The 20,829-nt window shown below is 48.7% G+C and overlaps 1 protein-coding gene across 2 annotated transcripts in view; it reads left to right on the top strand.

The window, feature by feature from the left end:
- Positions 1-20,829, top strand: part of TNKS (tankyrase) — a 320,206-nt gene that overhangs the window by 229,948 nt on the left and 69,429 nt on the right. For both annotated transcript variants that reach the window (XM_065597440.1, XM_065597439.1), the window contains one exon: positions 14,238-14,409. In XM_065597440.1, the coding sequence (XP_065453512.1) occupies positions 14,238-14,409 (172 nt within the window). The remainder of the gene's footprint in view (positions 1-14,237; positions 14,410-20,829) is intronic.

Below are 20,829 nucleotides of genomic sequence, written 5' to 3'. Positions count from 1 at the left end.
AAGAGCGGTTCCTAAGCTGCTGTAGGTAATGTGAGGAACAGAATATTAAGGTTGTTTAGAGCCACCTTCCCCCTCCCCACTAGCTCCTGTGCACCCGTCCCAGTCTGTCCCCACACTAGCCCTTCTGAACCCCAGTCTATGTGACCCCCCCCCCCAGCAGTCCTGCGTGCCCCAGTCTGTCCATCCCCCGCATATCCCATGCCTCCTAACCTGGCCCGGTGAGCAGGGCACTGTGAGGAACGTAGCCACTGTCCCCCCCCTCTCCGTGGCTGGCTTCTCCAGCCCGTGAGCCAGATACCCTATCTTCTGGCACCACAGCAGCCCCTGGTGAGCAAAAGGTATAATTGCAGCATCTCCCTGGCAGAATCTATTTTCTGCAAGGGGAAAAAAAAAATCTGTTGGGGGACATGAATTGTGTGTGTGTGCAGTGGCACAGAATTCCCCCAGGAATGAATAATAAAAATCCTAAATGAATCAAACTGTTCCACAGAATCTTTATGGATAGACATTCCAGGCTTGAATAATAAGAGTATAACGGTAGGTATATACTACCAACCACCTCACCTCACCGGGATGGTGGCAGTGATTGTGAAATGCTATAGAGCGGCTATAAAAACAGAAAATGCTATAAGAATGGGAGGTTCTGGTTATCCCCATACTGACTAGAAACATGTCTTCTCAGGATGGGATGCAGAGATAAAATTTCTAGACACCAATGACTGCTTCTTAGAGCACACAAGGGGAGAGGCAATTCTTGATTTAGTCCTAAGTGGTGCACAGGATCTGGTCCATGCTTTGGGTGTCCCTAAACCTCGGATTGCTAGAAGCTGGGACTGGATGACAGGGGATGGATAACTCGATAATTGCCCTGTTCTGTTCATTCCCTCTGAAGTGTCTGACACTGGGCTAGGTGGACCATTGGTCTGATCCAGTGTGGCATTCTTACCCTTACCTATCTCGAGGAGAAAGAGAAAATCAACAGCTTTAAACATTGTACCGAAGAGGCCACATGGTGTCCTGCTTCACTAGGGATGAGTGCTGCATTTGGTGTCTGGGAATCAAACCAAATATAAGACAAATATTGTCAGCCAAGGTCATGAGATTGAAATGGAAGCACCTGAAATTCCTTTTTAGATCTTATACCCTGATGAAAACCAGGGTTCTGGATTAGTGCCACACATGCCAGCACAGACTCAGCAACTCAGTAGGCAGTACCACTTCTGCTCTTTCTGAAAGCAATCTGTTATCTGACAGCTCAAAATCCCTGGAGCCAGAGGCTCCAACTCTGTGGGTGCTCCAGGGCTCTTCCCCCTCCCTCCAAGCGCCTCCCGCCCGCTGTGGATCAGCTGTTCCACAGCATGGAGGGGGTGTAACTAGGAAGAAGAGGCAGGGTGGGGACTTGAGGGAAGGGGTGGAATGGGGGCGGGGCCTGGGGCGGAGCAGGGGTGGAGCACCCCTGGGGCAAAGAGGAAGCCGGCGGTGCCTGTGCCTGGAGTGAGTCAAGCCTTCAATGCTCAGAGCCGGCTCTACCATTTTTGCTGCCCCAAGCAAAAAAAAAAAAAAAAGCCGCTCGGACTGCCGCCCGAACTGCCGAAGGGAAAAAAAAAAAGCCACCCAGACTGTGCCGCCCCAAGAATGGACGGAATGCCGCCCCTGAGCATGTGCTGCCCCAGGAACGTGGAGCCAGCCCTGCAACTGCTATAAGCCCTCAGCCACAGACAGCTTCCTGTTGAAGTCTCTGGGTACTCCACTCTTGATAGACACATGGTCAGTATTCAAATCAGAGGATTCCAGGCTGCAGCAGCAGCAATGCTTACTCAGTGATCCATTAGTCTCTTTCATTCAGACTATTGTCTTTATGATGGTGGCTTACTGTAAACAGCACCGTTGACAGTTAGGAGCATTGCCATGATAAAGAGAGAGTTCTTAGCACCATGATAGCATTGTTAGAGCTGATATGGGAATTCATTTCCTGGATTCCTGTTCTATCAGTGTAGCCTGCACCAACATCCATATTAGCACAGGCAGTGTGATCCCTGCTTTATTTTGATCACAGCACAACCAATGTTGATGTTTCCTCCCGCACCATAGACTACCCCATTCCTCATTGTCAACGCAACATATTGAGACACACACTTCTAAGGAGTCAGTGGGACAGTGCTGATACTCGGATACCATGCATGAGTGTAAAACATCACATTGGAATTGTAGGAGAAAAACTGAGATGGCTAAATATTTTAGAGATCATGTCAAAAGACGTTTAGAATAAGAGGATATTTCTACTAAGATACAACTGGGTCAGTCAAAAGTTTGTTGGTCTTTGTGCTGCTGTTCTCCCGAGGAGTTAGGAGGATTTTGCAAACTTTCAGCATTTGACACTGACAGAAAGCTGATATTGTGATGATACACTGTCAAAATGTTCCCTGAGCAGATCCCAACTGTTGAGCTGGCAGTATGTAGAAATATTGGTGTAGCTCTGGATTCTACTCTACGTGAGACAGCAGCAACGCAGTGATGATGAAAATGTCTTCAGTGCTGGATAGTACACATCTGTTTTGATTTTTTCTACCAGATGGTCTCATGATGGAAGCACTGAAATGAAAAGAATAAAGGGAAATAACAGAGAGAGCAAGAGAGATTCCTGCAATGGAAAACCATTGATAGGAACATAGGTTTTTAAATGCTTACTCAAAACACTTTTCTTTGACAGGTAAATACGGTTTTAAAATGTCATGGTTAGAACAGAGGTGTGACTGTTTACATGCTAAATTGAGGAAATTGGATCCAGGATGATTTCTATAGAATAAAAGCTGTCAAATCTGTTGTGTTGTCAGTTGAGAGAATTGCTCACAGGGGGGAAATAGCTCAGTGGTTTGAGCATTGGCCTGCTAAACCCAGGGTTGTGAGTTCAATCCTTGAGGGGGCCATTTAGGGATCTGGGGCAAAAATCTGTCTGGGGAGTGGTCCTGCTTTGAGCAGGGGGTTGGACTAGAAGATCTCCTGAGGTCCCTTCCAACCCTGATATTCTATGATTCTGGAAAGCAGTTCAGAGCTGTAGCTGTCTGATTTGAAAGTGCTCAGGAGGAGAATCCACATGGATGACAATCTCATTTATTTGACTAGTGCAGCTTGAATGATCCTGCGGGTCCACTAGCACATATACAATGATAGCTTGGATACTGTATATTTTCTCACTTAGAGTTGGAATTTGAAAGGACACTTTTTTAGATCTGAAATTGACAAGTAACCCAAAGAGTTACCTTATCAGGTTGGACTTACTGTAAGTCTCAATATATTTTTCTGGAATTAAAGACTTGCATTTTATATCTGATACTTGTAGAACCTTTCCTGGAAATAATGGGCTTTCAGTTGTGAACAAACGAGTAAATACACAGTCTCCAGCCTTAAAGCTTGTGCGTTGTTTTACAGTACAGAATGGTTCCCGAAGTAAAGTGCTGTCCCTGGGATTGTTTGGGATGAGAATGCTGTATAGCTTTGAAGGCAGATTGGCTTTAAGGAGACCACACTCCCAACTTTAAAGATGGAAAGCAAGTGTACATTCTGTTAATAGTGCTCTAGGGACCCAGAATAACAACTAGTTCACATCCTGCTTACCTCCCCAGTCCCCTTCTGTCCAGGAAGTGAGCATTACTTGTTAGGTTTGCTTCTGTTTGTCTGCTGCAAGGATTGGTTGTGGGGAAAATTAGTTATTTGAGAACTAAGGAAAGATTTGCATGTCATATAACAAAAGGGCTAATGTGATTTTAGGATGCATAAATGGGAATCTCAAGTTGAAGTAGAGAGGCTATTTTACCCGTGTATTTGACACTGGTGCAGCCACTACTGGAATTCTGTGTCCAGTTCTGGTGCCCACAATTCAAGAAGGATGTTGATAAATTGGAGAATGTTCAGAGAAGAGCCACAAGAACGATTAAAGGATTCGACAACATAACTTATAGTGTTAGACTCAAGGAGCTCAATCTATTTAGCCTAACAAAGAGAAGGTTAAGAGGTGACTTGATTACAGACTATAAGTACCTACATCGGGAACAAATATTTAATAATGAGCTCTTCAGTCTAGCACAGAACGGATGAACATAATCCAGTGGCTGGAAGTTGAAGCTAGGTAAATTCAGACTGGAAATAAAGCATAATTTTTTAACAGAGTAATTAACCATTGGAACAATTTACAAAGGATTTGGTGGATTCTCCACCAGTGGCAATTTTTAAGTCAAGATTGGATGATTTAGTTGGTGTTGGTCCTGCTTTGAGCAGGGGATTGGCCTAGATGACCTCCTGAGGTCTCTTCCAATCCTAATATTCTATGATTCTATGATTTTCTAAAAGATATGGTCTAGGATTTATTTGGGGGAAGTTCTCTGGCGGGCCTTATACAGGAGGTCAGACTGGATGATCACAGTGGTCTGTTCTGGCCCTGGAATCTATAATTCTGTTAATAGAGTCTTCTGTGACAGTAAACCTGGTCACATAATTTCATTCATAAACTTACCATTCTTCTTCGAGTGATTGTTCACGTCCATTACACATTAGGTGTACGCGCGCCGCGTGCACGGACATCGGAAACTTTTTCCCTTAGCGGCTCCCGTCGGGCCGGCAGGGCCCCCTCCTTCCCGCCAGAGCGGCGCCCCGCTCCAGGGTATATATATCCCTGCCGACCCGACCCCTCCAGTTCCTTCTTACCGTCCGTGGCGGCGTTGGAACAACTCTGTCTCTCGTCTGAGTGTGTCCCTTAGCATAGTCATTAGTGTTATTTAGCAGTTATCAGTTATTTAGTAGTAGTGTTGAGCTTAGTAGTTAACAGCTCATTAGGTACTTAAAGTTCCTGCTGTGGTTGCTTAGTCAACCCCGGCACCGGCCCTGGGCAGCGGGGCATGCCGCACGCCCAAGGCTTCAAGGCTTGTGCCACGTGCCGCAAGCCTATGCCATTGAGCGACCCCCACGACTCGTGTCTCCGCTGCCTGGGGGAAGCTCACCAGAAAGAGCGCTGCAAGATCTGCAAGGCCTTTAAGCCCAGAACTAAGAAAGAGAGAGACTTTCGCCTTAAGCAGCTGCTCATGGAGACGGCGTTGCAGCCCTCCACTTCGGCGGCACCGTCTGCCTCCGTGCGGAGCGCCCCGGCATCGGTGCGGGAACTGGCACCGGCGGGTCACCCGAAGCCCACGGCACCGACCCAACGGGGGCATGTACGACGCCGGTCGGCTTCGCCGGCAAAATCGAAGGGCCAACCCAAGGCCCGAGGACGCTCCCCGCATAAGAGGGCGGCGCCGGTGAAGACCTCGAGTGCGCCTAAGGCCGGTACGGCCCCGGCACGGACCCCGGTAGTGGCTCCGGCGCCGAAGGGCCCGTCGAGCCCCGGGATAGGCGCGTCGAGTGAGGATGAAGGGCTGGAGGAGCTCTTGGAACAGCCCTCCACTCAGGACACATTTGAGGCAACTAAGGACCTCATTGCATTGTCCGTTGAGGCCCCTACAGGTACTGAGGACGCTCCGCCGAAGCTGCCACACAGAGGCAAGCCGGCGATGGTGCGCCCATCACGGTCGCCGTCTCGGCACCATTCAGGGAACCGGTCCCGGTCGACCTCCACCTCAGTGGACTCCCGGTTGCCCTCGGCGCAGGAAGCACCGCAGCAGTTGGGCTTCAACAAGCGGTCGGCACCGACTCAGCAACCAAGCACGAGTCGGCACTGCGAGGCGTCGGCGGTACGTTACCCGATGCCGACTAGCCGTAGTCGTTCCCGGTCCCGCGATCACCGGTACCGATCCAGGTCCAGGTCGGCGAGACACGGCTCCAGGTCCTGGTCGCAGAGGCGCTACTCCCCAAACCCGGACCGGCACCATCCTACGGCTCCGCCGTGGCCTTCCAGGTCACCGTCCGTGATCTCGGAGACTGACTCGGGCCGGTACGGCGGGTATGCCCATAGGGCGCAGGCCAGCAGGGACTACGAAGCCTATGGCCATTCCCAGTGGGGCCAACCGAGCCAATGTCCATTCTGGACACCCTGGGCCTACCACCAGCAAGGGCCCCCATCGAGGACCTCGAGATCCGGGCCATCAGGGTACTGATCCCGCTCCCCGCGGTACCGCCCGCCATCGCATAAGGAGGCAACGGTCTCTAGACCGCCGGAGCGGGAGGGAGTGGACTCGGCACCGAGCACGGTACCGTCCCAGTCCCACACTGTGGGTCAGGCCCCAGGGGAGCAACCGGTCGATGCCGGGTTGCAGGAAGATGAGGATGGGCAGAAGGCCCCGACCTCTTCCTCCTCGCCGGACGAGGCAGTAGCGGGCACGACGGTGTCCGGCCCTCCCCCGATTGACCATCGGGCGCACCGTCGGGTAGCCCTCAATCTGGGCTTGCAAGCGGAGGAGACTGTAGAACAGGAGGACCCCATGGTCGATATCCTGAGCCCGGAGGGGCCCTCCAGAGTCGCTCTCCCGATTATACGGACAGTCCAGTCCAACTATAAGACGGTGTGGCAAACGCCGGCCTCCAGTGCACCGACTGCAAGAGGCGTGGAGAGGAAATACTTCGCCCCATCTAGAGGGTTTGACTTCCTCTTTTTACACCCGTCCCCTTGTTCACTGGTGGTCTCGGCGGTCAACGAACGAGAGCGTCATGGCCAGCAAGCTCCTGCGCCCAAGGGCAAGGAAGCTAAGCGATTAGACTTGTTCGGGAGGAAAGTCTATTCATCTGGGGGCCTTCAGCTGAGGATCGCTAATCAGCAGGCGATTCTAAACAGGCACAATTTTAACTCTTGGGCATCAGTCTCCAAGTTTAAGGACTCCCTACCGCCTGACGCGCATCCTGAGTTCACGGCCCTGGTGGACGAGGAGATGGCGGTGGCCAAGACCTCATTGCAGGCCTCCCTCGACTCAGCCGACGCAGCGGCTAGAACAATCGCGTCAGGGGTAGTGATGAGGCGCTCGGCATGGTTACAGGCTTCAGGCCTTCTGCCAGAGGTGCAGACCACACTGCAGGACCTCCCATTTGAAGGTTCGGGCTTGTTCTCCGACCAAACGGACGCCAGGCTACATAGCCTTAAGGACTCGCGAGCAACCCTTAAGTCGTTGGGTATGCACACCCCGGTGACACAGCGCAAGCCCTTTAAACCTCAGCCACCCCAGAGGCAGTACCACCCTCGCCCTCTGCACGAACCGTACCGCCGTCGTGGCAGGGATAACAGGCGGAGACGTAACAATACGCCTAACCAGGGCCAAGGTCACGGCCAGGGCAAGCCGCAGCCAGGGAACAAACCAGGCTTTTGAAGCTACGCCCGAGGACAGCGTACCACATTCTATACCGGATCCTCCTCCAAGTTTCAAGGACCGCCTGTCCCATTTCTACCGGGCATGGTTGCGCATAACATCGGACCGCTGGGTCCTGCGCACAGTGAAGGCGGGCTATACCCTTCAGTTTTCCTCGCCCCCTCCCTGCCATCGCCCTTCCCCGTCCCTCTTCAGGGACCCCTCTCACGAGCAACTTCTCATGCAGGAGGTACAGACCCTTCTCGCAGCAGGAGCAGTGGAAGAGGTCCCACCAGACCTAAGGGGAAAAGGATTCTACTCCAGATACTTCCTGATCCCCAAGGCAAAGGGGGCCTCCGTCCTATTTTGGACCTGCGCGACCTAAACAAGTTTCTGATCAGAGCGCGTTTCCGTATGGTCTCCCTTGGAACCATTATCCCATCCCTGGATCCGGGGGATTGGTACGCTGCCCTCGATATGAAAGATGCCTATTTTCACATCGCTATCACTCCAGCCCACAGGCGGTTCCTGCGCTTCGTTATCAACCAGCGCTATTTCCAATTTACGGTCCTGCCTTTCGGCCTGGCATCAGCACCACGAGTATTCATTAAATGCATGTCCGTGGTAGCGGCCTTCCTTCGAAAGAGAAGGATGCGTGTGTTCCCGTACTTGGACGACTGGCTTCTCGCGGGCAGATCGGAGGCCGAGGTCAGATCTCACGTGACGCTGGCCTTGCAGACGTTCGACAGACTCGGCCTCCGGGTCAATGTGCCCAAGTCCACGTTAGTCCCCACACAGAGACTGGACTTCATAGCCGCGACCCTGGACTCGGTGACCGCGAGGGCAAGCCTCCCAGAGTCACGGTTCCTGACAATTCAGAGGGCCGTAAGCTCAGTCCAAAAATTCCCCACGACAACGGCAAGGTGTTGCATGCAGCTCCTGGGGCATATGGCAGCTTGCACACATGTGGTCAGACATGCCCGCCTAAGGCTCCGGCCTTTGCAGTTGTGGTTTGCCCAAACGTACCGCCCCAACAGAGACCCCTTGGATCGAGTGGTGACGATCCCAGATCAGGTGTTGGGCTCGCTCCGCTGGTGGCTCGATCAACAGCAGGTCTGCGAAGGGATCCCCTTCGCTGCCCCACAGCCCACTCTGACGTTGGTAACAGATGCATTGGACCTGGGTTGGGGGGCGCATCTGGGGGAACTGCGGACCCAAGGGCTGTGGTCCAGAGAAGACAAACTGCTTCACATCAATCTAAAGGAGCTAAGAGCGGTTCGCCTCGCCTGTCAGACCTTCCACGCCACCATAGAAGGTCACAGCGTGGCAGTCCTGACGGACAACACTACCGCCATGTTCTATATAAACAAGCAGGGAGGGTCCCGGTCTTCTCCCCTCTGTCGCGAGGCACTCCAATTATGGGACTTTTGTATAGCCCATGCGATCCACCTCATCGCGACGTATCTTCCGGGGATCCAAAACGGCTTAGCGGACCGCCTCAGCCGATCCTACCGAATGCACGAATGGACATTGAGGCGAGACGTCCTGCATTCAATCTTCCGGAGGTGGGGCTTTCCCCGGGTGGATCTGTTCGCCACCAAGGACAACAGTCAATGCCCTCAGTTCTGCTCATTCCAGAACCTCAACCAGGGATCATTAGCAGATGCCTTCACGATCCCATGGGGAGGGAGCCTGAGGTATGCCTTCCCTCCGTTCCCACTCATACACAAGGTTCTCCTCAAGACCCGCAGGGACAGGGCGACAATTATACTCATCGCCCCTTCCTGGCCATGCCAGCATTGGTTCACGACCCTGCTGGAATTGTCTATAGCCGACCCGATCACCCTCCCCCTCCATCGCGACCTAGTCACACAAGACAAGGGTCGCCTGCTCCACCCGAACCTGTCTTCGCTACATCTCACGGCGTGGTATCTCTCTGGCTGAACGATGCAGAACACAGGTGCTCTCACCAGGTTCAACAAATCCTCCTTAGTAGTAGGAAGCCCTCTACAAGAGCGACCTACCTGGCCAAATGGAAAAGGTTCTCCCACTGGTGCGAGCCTCAGCACATACAGCCTCTACAGGCCTCAGTTCCGTCGATCCTGGACTACTTACTGCACCTCAAGCATCGAGGGCTTGCGCCCGCCTCGATTAGAGTGCATTTAGCCGCCATTTCGGCTTTCCATCCGGGAGAGTTGGGAGTGTCAGTGTTCTCCAACCCCACAGTGGCCCGATTCCTCAAGGGGCTGGAGAGGGTGTTTCCCTACTCGCGCCCGCCTGTTCCTGCGTGGAGTCTGAACCTAGTCCTAACAAAGCTCATGGGACCCCCCTTTGAACCCCTAGCCACTTGCTCCCTCATGCACCTCTCATGGAAGGTGGCGTTTCTCGTGGCCATCACATCGGCCAGGAGGGTATCGGAATTGAGGGCCCTCACTTCGGAACCCCCTTATACAGTTTTTCATAAGGATAAGGTGCAACTGAGGCCGCATCCCAAATTCCTTCCGAAAGTGGTATCGCAGTTTCACATGGGGCAGGACATTTGTCTACCGGTGTTCTTCCCTAAACCCCATACGGACCCTCACCACCGCAGCCTACATACCCTTGATGTTCGAAGGGCATTGGCATTCTACCTGGAACGGACCAGGTCGTTCCGCAGAACACCTCAGCTGTTCATTGCCATTGCGGAACGTATGAAAGGCTTACCCATCTCGACACAGCGCTTGTCGGCATGGATTGTGCATTGTATACGCACGTGTTATGACCTCGCCAATGTTCCGGCCCCAGAGATCCGGGCCCACTCGACTAGGGCCCAAGTGTCCTCAACGGCCTTCTTGGCGCAGGTCCCTATCCAGGAGATCTGTAAGGCGGCCACCTGGTCGTCCGTGCATACGTTCACAGCCCACTACGCGATCCATCATCAGACCAGAGAGGACGCGATGGTCGGACGGGCTGTGCTACAGTCAGTTGTACCTTGACTCCTACCCACCTCCAATGGTAAGCTTGGGAATCACCTAATGTGTAATGGACGTGAACAATCACTCGAAGAAGAAAGAACGGTTACTTACCTTCTGTAACTGTTGTTCTTCGAGATGTGTTGTTCACGTCCATTACACTTCCCACCCTCCTTTCCCTCTGTCGGAGTCTCCGGCAAGAAGGAACCGGAGGGGTCGGGTCGGCAGGGATATATATACCCTGGAGCGGGGCGCTGCTCTGGCGGGAAGGAGGGGGCCCTGCCGGCCCGACGGGAGCCGCTAAGGGGAAAAGTTTCCGACGTCCGTGCACACGGCGCGCGTACACCTAATGTGTAATGGACGTGAACAACACATCTCGAAGAACAACAGTTACAGAAGGTAAGTAACCGTTCTGTCTCCATCCTAAAACCAGCTAGGTTTCTTGCCCCCACTACTCATATTGGAAGGCTATTCCAGGAACTCATGCATCTGATAGTTAGAAATCTGCTGTAATTTTCAGTCTAAATTCATTAATGGTCAGTTTATACCAATTTGTTCTTATGCCAACATTATCCTTTTGCAGAAACATCACTTCTCTCTCCCTGGTATTTACCCCACTGATGTATGTACTGAGAGCAATCATACTCTCGCTCAGCTTTTGTTTTGCACCTGGTACATCCTTTTATTGCATTTGCCTTTTTTGCAGCTGCATCCCATTGGTGACTCATAGTTTTCCTGTGATCACCTAATATAACCAGGTCTTTCTCCTCCTCTGTCACTTCCAACTGATGAGCCATTAGCTTATAGCAGAAATTCTTACTAGTCCTTAAGTGCGTGACGTTACACTTTGTACTGTTAAATTTCATTCCATTTCTGTTACTCCAGTAGTAGATCTGATGACTTTGCCATTGTCCCTTTCATGTGTGCATTATTTTCATGTGCAGTGTTGAGGCTGAGGGATACAATATAGCTGCTATGATTCTGTTATTCTGTGCTGTCAGTCACAAAGTATAGAAATTAGAGAAAGGGAAGGCCTCTGCTCTAGTTCATCCTTTTGGTCAAAATGCAGTATTATTGCCTACAGTCACTTCACCTTAGTTTAATTTTATCCTAACCTTGCCATCTATAACGCTGGCAGCCATAAACTCCTTGTTGTACCCCTTGTCGATGGTTATGGTAATCTTGGGTTCCAAGTCAGAAATAAATCTTCTGTTGAATAAAACTGTGGATTTTAATTTTCAGTGCCTGGTTTGTGTTTATGGTTTGTCTAATCTTTTATAAAAGTCTTTTTGGTAAGTGAGCATGAAAGGGAGGGACTTAATAGCACTGGTGTGAGTCAAACCTGTTTGCAGGTGGATGTTGTGCAAACTCCCTATTCGCTTTCTGTAGATCATTGAATCATAGAATATTAGGGTTGGAAGAGACGTCAGGAGGTCATCTAGTCTAATCCCCTGCTCAAAGCTGGACCAACCCCAACTAGATCATCCCAGCCAGGGCTTTGTCAAGCCTGACCTTAAAAACCTGTAAGGATGGAGATTCCACCACCTCCCTAGGGAACCCATTCCAGTGCTTCACCATCCTCTTAGTGAAATAGTTTTTCCTAATATCCAACCTAGACCTCCCCCACTGCAACATGAGACCATTGCTTCTTGTTCCATCATCTGCCACCACTGAGAACAGCCGAGCTCCATCCTCTTTGGAACTCTCCTTCAGGTAGTTGAAGGCTGCTATCAAATCCCCTCCTCATTCTTCTTTTCTGCAGACTAAATAAGCCCATTTCTCTCAGCCTCTCCTCATAAGTCATGTGCCCCAGCCCCCTAATCATTTTTGTTGCCCTCCGCTGGACTCTCTCCAATTTGTCCACATCCTTTCTGTAGTGGGGGGCCCAAAACTGGACGCAGTACTCCAGATGTGGCCTCACCAGTGCCGAATAGAGGGGAATAATCACTTCCCTCAATCTGCTGGCAGTGCTCCTACTAATGCAGCCCAATATGCTGTTAGTATTCCTGGCAACAAAGGCACACTGTTGACTGTCATCCACTGTAACCCCTAGGTCCTTTTCTGCAGAACTGCTGCTTAGCCAGTCAGTCCCCAGCCTGTAGCAGTGCCTGGGATTCTTCTGTCCTAAGTGCAGGACTCTGCACTTGTCCTTGTTGAACCTCATCAGATTTTTTTTTAGCCCAATCCTCCAATTTGTCTAGGTCACTCTGGACCCTATCCCTACCCTCCAGCATATCTACCTCTCCCCCCAGCTTAGTGTCATCTGCGAACTTGCTGAGGGTATAATCCATCCCATCATCCAGATCATTAATGAAGATATTGAACAAAACCGATGATACTGGCTGCCAACTAGACATCGAGCCATTGATCACTACCTGTTGAGCCCAACGATCTAGCCTGCTTTCTATCCACCTTATAGTCCATTCATCAAATCCATACTTCTTTAACTTCCTGGCAAAAATACTCTGGAAGACCCTATCAAAAGCTTTGCTGAAGTCAAGGTATATCACGTCCACCACTTTCCAATCTACCAATATATGTTTGAGCTGAAAAACCTCTGGTTTACCAGTCATGAGTGTTTCATGAGCACTACTTTCAGTTGTAGAAGAAGAAATTCATGCAGTATCAGATCGTGAAGTAGTCATTTGTTCTTCCTATGGAGAGATCCAATAGACTTTAAAACATATTATTGTGAATAAGGCTTCATTTATCCTGCCCAATAACAAATATTCTCTGTATTAGGTGTGCTCCTAATTATTGTTATTTAGTCACGGTTTAAATTAAGATGTGGATTCCTGTTTTTACTTACCTGCTGTGGAAGTGAAGCACGACTTGCAAGCAGGACTTTTAGTCAGGAATTGAGGCAAAAACTTTGTTCTATTCTACCAAGGTAAAAATTTGGGAAAGTCAGATGGGAGTTCTGTATAGTAATTACATCTGTGATGCATGCAGCTCAAAGCCTGGAATCCTTACAGTTGGAAGGTGATGGCAAGTTATTTGTGACAATGTCCAAACAATATAGGGCAGTTTGTGTTTCCTAAATTGGCCAAAAAAACCCAAAGCTGTTGGATATCTACATTTACATTTGCCATGAACAGCCATTAGCTACAAAGGTTCTACTGAAAATCTTTTTAAAGTGTGTCTTGGGTATTATTCTCGTACTTTCTCTGTGAACGTTCTGCCTAAACTCCAGATGTTTAGGTTAGCTTATTATATTAGATCTTGTCAGACAGGTAGGTTTCCATTAGATGAGACCTTTTTATTAGGTCACTTGGATATGCCTATTCATTGCTTTATGCTGAGCTCCTGCATTACCTAATTCCTTGTTGCCTGCTTATAAATTCTTTTTGTTAGTCTTAGATTTCTATTTCATTAAAAGAATTAACAAGTAACAAGATGATGGACTGAATTTGTGATAACTGAATTTAGGTTTCAGGGTTGCATTTTTATCCCTGAAGAATTCTCCTCAATCTGACCTCTTTAGATGGGTTTTTGAATTATTGTTATTAGATAATGTTGAGTTATTTCTCCTCTGAGGATGGCAGATGGTAATTTTCTTGCAGCTTGGCCCTGCATGAAATTCTTATGTTAGATGTAAATATATTAACCAATCATCCACCATGTATTAGATTTTTGCTCATACAGTTACTTTTGTTAAAGGGTGATTTTTTTCAAAAAGATTAATTTTTCCAAGTGAACTTTGTTGAAATATTCAATAAAGTTCTAAAGGACAGATTTTTCTGGTAATCCTATTTCATTTTATGAGCAACATACATTAATAACTGCATTATATAAGAAGTTAAGAAATGTAGTCTGAAATAATTAATTACTTTTAATTAGGAATATTTCCATTGATACTCCGTTATTTTGTCTTAATAATGTGGCAAGGCAGTGGGGTTTATAAGTAAATTAGCATACGCTGAAATTTTACTTGTTACTATTCTTTGATATTAAGGTTGTGGGATGGGGTGGAGGCTTGCAATTATAAAGATACTTATTTTTATATTGCTTAATGATTTTTCAGATGAATGCACTGGACACACTTGGTCAAACAGCTTTGCATAGGGCTGCTTTGGCAGGTCACTTGCAAACCTGTCGCCTCCTGCTGAATTATGGCTCTGATCCCTCCATCATCTCCTTACAAGGTTTCACAGCAGCACAGATGGGAAATGAAGCAGTGCAGCAAATTCTAAGTGGTGGGTAGAAATAGACTTCATATTTTAACATTACCGTCTCCCTCCAGTTGTAATGACTTAAACGTGATTTCTCTTAAACAGATTCTTTTGGTGTTATATACAGTTTTGTCTTCCCTCTGCTACTGCACCACGCGCACAAATGTCTGCAATTTACTTTGTGTTTGATACATTTTATAAATATCTGCTCTAGTTCTCCAGTTATTTTATGTAATAAAACACTGCCCAGTAGACATTTAAATGTAACCTGCTACATTGCAAAAAATCAATATTTGTTGAATGACCTGAATAACCCAAGGTAATAAGAATGGCAGAGAGCATATTTCTCATTTTAATTTTATTTATTTCTTCTGTCCCAAAGTACAGCCCTGTGGATTGCTAGCTACAGCTGCCCTCTGCTGGGGATGTAATACCTACTAGAAACTGGACCCTGCCTATAAAGATATTTGAGTCCCATTTCTAACATTTTGGATTTTTCTAAAGCTTTTAATATTGGTAGTGGGAAGACTCAAAATAAGAATACTTTAGTAAATGTAGGCAGGTATATTTTGCATGTGAGAGTCATATCCTCTCCAACTCCACCCCCATTTAACTGTCCTACAGATGATCTCTCCAGACATTAGCAGTGTCTGTTGTCACTAGAGTACATGCTGCGGCATCATACCTAGTACGATCTATCACTCCAGAGAGCGTCTCTACAGATATGAAAGTGGGGTTCCCATTAAATGTATAAATATGCTCGCTGCTTATCTTATCTATAGTCATTTGGGGTATTCAGCATATAATTCTAAAGGTTGTGTTTTCTTATATTTGTAAGTTACTTTTAAAAAGTTCAGAAGTGTTAAAAAAGCACAGATCAACATATTAAAATTACCATTCAGAGGAATTCCTGAAAGGGCACGAAGGTTAGATTGTTTTTTCTAAATTGCAAACAAACAATTTTTGGTTTGTATGATACAAAATTATCCAACAGGAAAAAACTTGTTTAAATATATTGAGCAGAGTTATTTAAATAGTGTTTAAACTCCTAGTGTCTTTAGAAACACTAAATATTTCTTCTTATTTCTGTCTTGAGGTATAAGGCATGAACAGAAAAATATATCAATAGTTGTAAAAGCAATCGAACTCCCACTTCAGATGCTTTGATTGTTTAGTAACAATACACTTTCTCTATTCAAAACAACTCACTGGATGTGATTTATAAAATCAAAGTTTATATCAAATACAGAACAGCGAACATATTGAAGAGTATCACTGTTTTTCAAGTACACCTTTACCCCGATATAACGCTATCCTCGGGAGCCAAAAAATCTTACCGCGTTATATCGAACTTGCTTTGATCTGCCGGAGCGCGCAGCCCCACCTTCCCCCCCAGGAGCGCTGCTTTGCCGCGTTATATCCAAATTCGTGTTATATCAGGTCGCGTTATATCAGGGTAGAGGTGTAGTTCATTAAGAACGTCCATCTTTTTATGCATGTGCCTTTTTGCATGCCTGTATATATTACACCATTATTATTTTTATTTGTACAAATTAAACAACACTGGGTAGTGATTTTTTATGCTGGGATTTGCAAGGAGCCAGTGAAAGCCAGTAGGAATTGGGCACCTATTTCCCTTAGTCTCCTTTGAAAATTGCAAACTTAAATGATACCATGGACCGGGTGTTTTCTAGCAAAAAACAAAAATCTTCATTATGAAGGGGGTGCCATTTTAAAAACCAAAGCTTGTAAAGTGTGTGTACATAAAGGAGATACATACCTATGTATACATTAGATATGTATATTATCTCTCTGTTTGTGATTTTATTTATATATATTAGAGAGAGAATCAAAAAGAGAAATAAAAATGTAGGGAATAAATGTGGGGACAGTAATTAATCATGTTTCCCTTACTGTTAAAGAGATTATAGGAATTTAATTTCAAGAAGAGGTAAGGCAAAGCTTTAAAATTAAGCATTTTGAAAAGTAAGCACTTATTTGTCTTCTGTGGAAACTTTAATTTCTGACATCATGCAACACTGTTTTTCAACACAGAAGGCAGTATCTTTGCACCTATTTCCCTCCTCCATATACACACACAAACCCCCCCAAAGATTGAAGCTGACATGATGCATGCTAGTGCTTTCTGTTGTCCTCAGAACAACAAAGGGTTATTGAGCATTGTTTTGTTCTGTGTTCCAGGCAATCAGATGTCTTAATCCTGTTTTATATTAAAATCATATAAATATCTCTGCATATTTTTGTTATGTTGGATTGGTTTGAAGAATATTTTTAAATATTCAATTTAGCTTGATGTAAAGACTCTTATTTAGCTCCGTTATTGCATTACTGAGATTTATTGGTTAAAATTATGTTGGAATATTCTTGATTTTTCCCCCACACACATTTGCAAGCAGCGATATTTCACAGCTATGAGATCACAACCGTTCAAACAGCTTTCTGATGACCTCATGGGCAGGAGGTCTGGCTTTACTCAAACTGGTATTGAGATTTTGGTTATGACCATGAAATACAAATTTCTAATGTATGAAAGTTTATAAAATGGGCTGATTAGAAAGTTTTATAAACTCCTGTTAGAAAAATGCTGTTTGTTTATCTTCTCTTAAAGCGTAAGTACCTTTCTTTCTTTGCTCAGTTCAGCTTCTCAAATATTCAAAGCCTTTACTTAATCAAATCTCAATCTGATGGATTTCCAAATTTAATTAGATTGTATTTCTGATTTTTGTGATCCTACCTTCGTTTCCCAGTTGAAGTCAGTTCCTGGGCCATATTGTGGTGTTAGAGGTCAGAAGGCCAGAGAGCAGATAAGGAAACAACAGTTGAAGAGTCAAGTCCCAGGTGGTGTTCTGTGACCCTATCAAAGCAGTAAGATACCCTCCATTGCAGCCTCCCTACTTCAAAGCTTTGAGGAGGCTGTGGTCAGGTGAACTTCAGCAGCTGTTGGTGAGAGGAAGGGAAATGGGGTAATAGACTCACACTCAGATCATTACTGGAGGGAGAGGGCTAAAATCTGAACCTTCTAAAAATGAATTTGGTTCATGCCATGATCTGCCCAGGACTGCTCAGACTAGCAGTGGGCCTACTGCATCCCCTTCCAGCAGCTTTTGGCACATCGCTTACTAATGTCCATGCTGGCAGCTGCCAGTGCTGCTAGCTGCCTGGGTAGGCTCAAGAGAAAGACTTAGCATTCCTGGACACAGCAGAGGTGCTGATCCCATTCCTAGATGGTTAAGATTTCATGAGTTTCCTCTGCCCTGGCTCTTAGTGAGCATTTCCCCACCTTTGCAAGTGGGTTCCTAGGTTCTGCCTTTCACCTTCCCCCAGAGCTAGCACTGGCCATCTCTCTCCCCTGCCTTCCCCCCATCCCCAGCATAGAGACAAAGGGGAGGCAGATTAATTTACCTTTGTAGCAGGGTCCAAGAACAGCAGCTGGGATATCTTCTGCCTGTGTGCTTTACAACCTACTGCCTGCTATATCATCACAGGATGTGTCAGAAAGAGAAAACAGGGTATACAAATGGGAAATACAACCTCAGATTGAACTGGCAAATCAATATACATACATAGCACAATTTCACAGCTAGCTGGGAATTCAGATGTCCATTCGTACTAGTTGTGCTCTCCTGCAAACAACTGATTTCACTAACTGGTTAGAAATAGCAAATAAGTGAGAATTGTGTAGGTTTTAATGACACCAGATCACTCTCTTTGGGTACTTGCAGAAGATGCTTGTTGGGTTAATTTTCTTAATGATAATGAAAGTTTTATACACATTTTTAAAGCTTTCTTTTTGTCCTTCAAGAATTATCGCTGCAGACCCACTTTCTTGTGAGCATACTCCTTGGCACTGCAAGCTCTGAACAGTCTAGAAATACCGGCCCCTGGGGCAGTGTGCCTGCGGTTTGAGGGCATATAAAAGACCCCATCCCCAAGTGCTCTGTCCCTTTTGGCCTGAAGGAGGAAATAGTCTCAGAACCACCAATTAGGCTACATTACAGAAATAATTATTCTTCTTCGAGTGCTTGCTCATATCCATTCCATTAGGTGTGCGCGCGCCGCGTGCACGATCGTCGGAAGATTTTCTACCCTAGCAACACCGGCGGGTCGGCTGTGGAGCCCCCTAGAGTGGCGCCTTCATGGCGCTGAATATATACCCCAGCCGACCCGGCGCCCCCTCAGTTCCTTCTTACCGCCCCTGACGGTCATTGGAACTGTGGAGCGCGGCATAGCTGTCCTCCACTCTCCCTAGCTTATTTTGTTGTATCACAGTTATAGTTATAGTTATAGTTCTAGTGTTTGTAGTAAATTAGTTAAGTAGTTTTAAAGTTGTTCTAAGTAGTCCAGGGGATTAAGGGGGTCGTCTCCCCCTTTCTCCCCCGGCCGCGGGCCCGGGCTCATGCCCAACGCTCCCGGCTTCAAGCAGTGCGCCTCCTGCGCTAAGCCTATGCCCACGAGCGACCCGCACGACTCCTGTCTGAAGTGCCTGGGAGAGTCCCACCAAACAGATAAGTGCAAGATCTGTAAGGCCTTCAGACCAAGGACCAAGAAGGAGCGGGACTTTCGGCTCAGGCAACTCCTGATGGAGGCGGCACTTAGCCCGGACACTCCTTCTACGGGCCAGGCTCCGGCGCCTAGCACCTCGGTGCGCAGTGCCCCGGCGGCACAGGCTATGACGACCACGCGAGTGGCGTCAGACAAGCCTCCCCGGCACCGGACCTCGTCGGCACCGCAAGCACAGCAAGTGCCTCGGCGCCGGTCATTATCCCCGGGGCATAAAAAAGCCCATAAGACGGGGACATCCGTGCCGAAGACGCCGGCTCCCCCAGTGCCGGGGGTAGAGCCGCGTCCGCCGGTGGAGCAACGAAAACAGGTGCCTCCAGCACCGTCGACTCCGGCGCCGAGGCCGTTGAGTCCGGTGCAAATAGCGTCTCCACCGAGGCCGGCGGTGATACAGTGTCTCCCGTCGACTCCAGAGACCTTCGCGGCGGCGAGAGACTTAATAGCTCTCACGGAGCCGGCACCGCCTCAACCACCGGCACCGACTGCACCGTTGACTCGCCCGGTCCAGTCGAGGGGGAAACCTGCCTTGATGCGCCCTCCATCACAAGGGCTGGAACCTCGGCACCGATCCAGGTCCCGAAGCAGGTCCCCACGCCGCTCGCAGTCCCGGCACCGAATATCGTCTCGGCACCGGTCGTACTCGCGGCCAAGATCTTCTTCGCGGCACCGCTCTACGTCTCGGCACCGATATGATCGTCGGCACCGATCAACGTCGAGACGTAGTTCTCGGCACCGCTACGGTCGACGCTCGACGTCGAGGGGCCGCTCCCGGCACCGGGCATACTCCAGGTCCTCGTCGAGGTCCAGATCCGACTCCCGGCACCGACGAGGTCATCGGCACCGGTCGCGGTCCCGGCACCGATCGCCGGCACCGCGCAGAGATAGATCATCTCCGGACCGGCACCGTGCGGCACCGCAGCCCACGGGGATCGTTTCATCTCTCTCGGCACCGCCATGGCCGTCAAGATCGGTGTCTCGCTCCTCGGAGGACCTGTCGAGATCGGCATACCCCCCTCAAGGGCAAGCCGAGGAACGAAACTTGGGCCATTGGCAGGAGATGGCAGAGGACCACTCTCATGGACCATCTCACTGGTCGTTTTGGACCCCGTGGGCGTACCACCAGGAGCAAGGGGCTCCAATACCATCGACCTCTCGCTCGGGTCACTTGGTCAGAAGGGCCCCAGAATCCACCATCTCTCGGCCTCCGCCAGGAGGCATGGAGGCTTCCGTGTCCACGCCACCCGACACCATGGACCCAAGTGCAGGTGATGCTCCGGCCCAAGAGCAGGGGGATCAGGACCCCCCCTTGGATCCAGTACCACCGGAGGCATCCTCCTCCTCCTCTCCGGATGAGGCAGTGGCGGGCACTTCATGTACGGGTCCCCCTCCGATAGATCTTCGGGCTCACCAGGATCTCCTGCGTAGGATGGCCCGTAATATGGACCTGCAGGCGGAGGAGATAGTGGAGGTGCACGACCCGATCGTGAATATCCTTGGAGCGGATGCCCCATCGAGGGTGGCGTTACCCCTGATCCGCACGATCCAAACGAATGCGGATACGAAATGGCAAACTCCTGCCTCTATTCCACCCACAGCGAGGGGGGTGGAAAGGAAATACTTTGTCCCGTCTAAGGACTATGGGTACTTGTATACCCACCCCCAACCGTGTTCACTGGTGGTGGAATCAGTGAATGCACGAGAGCGCCATGGCCAGCAGGCTGCAGCGCCTAAATCAAAAGAGGCTAAGCGGCTCGATCTGTTTGGCCGTAAGGTTTACTCAGCCGGAGGGCTACAACTTAGAGCGGCAAACCAACAGGCGCTACTGAGCCGCTACAATTTCAACTCCTGGAACTCTATGGGGAA

The sequence above is a fragment of the Chrysemys picta genome, chromosome 5 (assembly GCF_011386835.1).
Source record: "Chrysemys picta bellii isolate R12L10 chromosome 5, ASM1138683v2, whole genome shotgun sequence".
NCBI lineage: Eukaryota > Metazoa > Chordata > Testudines > Emydidae > Chrysemys > Chrysemys picta.
Note: the sequence above shows the minus strand (reverse complement) of the source record. Positions and strands in the feature narration are given on the sequence as shown.